The sequence below is a fragment of the Amphimedon queenslandica genome, unplaced genomic scaffold, assembly GCF_000090795.2.
Source record: "Amphimedon queenslandica unplaced genomic scaffold, v1.1 AMPQUscaffold_8195_Cont19859, whole genome shotgun sequence".
Classification (NCBI taxonomy): domain Eukaryota; kingdom Metazoa; phylum Porifera; class Demospongiae; order Haplosclerida; family Niphatidae; genus Amphimedon; species Amphimedon queenslandica.
The window spans coordinates 1-2,406 of record NW_003551526.1 but is presented as its reverse complement, the minus strand read 5'-3'; the positions used below and the strand labels follow the sequence as shown (position 1 = coordinate 2,406).

The 2,406-nt window shown below is 36.8% G+C and overlaps 1 protein-coding gene and 1 long non-coding RNA gene across 2 annotated transcripts; one reads left to right on the top strand and one right to left on the bottom strand.

The window, feature by feature from the left end:
- The first annotated feature begins 31 nt into the window (after window positions 1-31).
- On the top strand, window positions 32-1,984 carry LOC109591431 (uncharacterized). The gene is made up of 2 exons (XM_020007165.1): window positions 32-737; window positions 973-1,984. The coding sequence occupies exons 1-2, from the start codon at window positions 113-115 to the stop codon at window positions 1,671-1,673; spliced, it is 1,326 nt and encodes a 441-aa protein (XP_019862724.1). The 5' UTR covers window positions 32-112; the 3' UTR covers window positions 1,674-1,984.
- Window positions 1,985-2,058: 74 nt separating this feature from the next.
- Window positions 2,059-2,400, bottom strand: LOC109591432 (uncharacterized). Its single transcript, XR_002189814.1, has 2 exons — window positions 2,302-2,400; window positions 2,059-2,247 (listed from the first exon to the last, which is right to left on the bottom strand). It is a non-coding gene; the product is annotated as an uncharacterized LOC109591432 (long non-coding RNA).
- Window positions 2,401-2,406: the final 6 nt, after the last annotated feature.

Below are 2,406 nucleotides of genomic sequence, written 5' to 3'. Positions count from 1 at the left end.
ACACAGGTGTACAGTTTGCCAAGAAATTAATCCAATTAATGGCGTGGGAGTTTCAACTCGTACTACTCCTATCCCCTCCTCCTCTCTTTCCTTATCTTTTCTGAATGTGCAAATGGTTGACACAAGTGCTCTTATACCTCCAGCAGGCCTAGTCCCAGACCGACTGGATCTCTTAAACGATAGTCTTACCGATAAACAGTTGCTGTGTATCGAGTATGTGTGTGAATTTGGCCTGGGTATCAATAAGGAGCTGGTAGCGTCTGCAAAGGATCAATGGGGACAGCTCATATTTAATCTTCTCTACAACGTCCTGACTCAACAATTCAGTGATGCTCCATCACTTTTACGTCTTATCCTCAGTATACTACGTTACGGTACGAGGAATGAAGATATTGAGAAGCCCAATGAAGAAGCAATAATTATTTATGACAAGTATCCAAATTTCGACATGTGGCTGACACTAACTGTTGCCATGACATCGATGAAGGACAGTGATTACGAAGTATTGAAAGATCATCTCAGACTTAACGTTTTGACTGGATACAGCGACACAGGAATCACGTCACCCTGTCATCTTTTGGAGCTCATGAAGAACCAGCCAGAACCACATGGATTTGATTCAGAGAGCTTGGATAACGTCTTGAAATGGTTTAGGGAGTGTGGTCTCAAATATCCGAAAGAGATTGTCGACTATCAGAAACGTCATAATCAACAAGTACCTACTCACTGGGAGATATGTAAGTAATGATAATAAAACAAAAAATAATTAACAAAGTGATTTATGACGGTCAAAAAACACGCACAAAAACAAAACCAAATTACATGTAATACGAATCATGGAATGTGTACATACTAATAGTGGCCATACACTAACAGTGAGGTCATACAGTGTATGTGTCACAATGTATATGTACACACACACTAACCTTTAATTGTTTAATGATTACTTATCCTCTACCTGTTGTTGTTTAGGTTGCAAAAGAATTTGTTGTTTCTCATTCTGTCTCAGTATTGTTGCTATAGTTACCTTTATCCCCATCTTAATACTCTTGACCCTTCCTAACTACCCACACGTGACAATCAATGATAGCTACAGCCAAAATCATTCCGTTGGAGTTAGGACGGTTGTCAAAATTGGTGAAGTATACAGGTCTAACGCTGTCCAAAAATTACAGATCGAAGCACTCCAGAATGCTGATGGTTTTCGTGCTAATGGAACAGTGATACATCAAGTACAAAGAAACGGATTTAACATGTCGTCCAAAGAATTGCAGCATGTGAATCGTCCTTTTAACTTTACTGACGAACGTCCCATATTCCTGAGATATTATGATGTATCCAGTCCACTTTATAATGCTGATGGACCAGGTGTTGTGAACTTTTCCTTTAATTTGACAAACAGCAACGGAGGTGATTGTGCAGTGAGAATGGCTACTTTCATCTCTCATGATGATTTCGCAAACTATTTTGATGCTACACCATATAAACTGCCAAGTGATATACCTCAGAATGCCTACAACTTTACTCCGTGTCTTAATGAATCTGGTACTTATAATTTCTCCTTAAACATGAAGAGAGATGCATTCTCATTTCCTTTTCGTCATTTCGCACGTAATGAATGTACATTTAACTGTCAATATTTCAGGATATATTTCAGAGTATTTGATACATGATCAGGAAAGCTCTTGTATTCTGAGCCCATCATGTCCTCCCATTGTTATCAGTGATCAGGAATGTACTAACAATGATGATGACTTCGTTGATGATAGATGGTACATATTTGGTACTTCTAGCAGTAGCTTTCGTGGAGAAGTGAATCTAACAGTATATCCACTTTGCGATAAAGACTATAAAAATCAGTATTTAGCAGCAGGTGTAGCACCAGGTGGTGTTTTATTCTTATTATTGGTTGTGTGTGGGTGGAGCTGCTTAGTATGTTCGTGTATATCTGTCGGTAGGAATGTTAAGAAATTAAGACAGACCAGAAATAGAAGTAACAAAGAACGAATTAGTCATGTTGAAGCTGTTTCGTTAGATCATGTGGTAAACAATTGATAGTTTGAGTATGTTAAAAAACTTACACATGAATGATCAAACACTGAATTGCTAAAATTACCCCTAAATTTATGTGTAACTTAACAAGTATTATTTTTATCATTGTTATTATTATTATGTGTTCTTACTATTTTTACTGTTATTATTATACTACAATTTAGCTTTGTCTACTCTTGGGCCTTTTTTATGACACTACAAAAAATAACATCAAACTATAAATACATGTATATATTGTATAAAACGTACTATTCTGGGAACAAATTGCTCAATACGCCACATACATCTTGCACAACATCTTTGTTTTTAGGCTTAGATTCACCAAAATTAGTACAACATGCAGAAACTGTAATG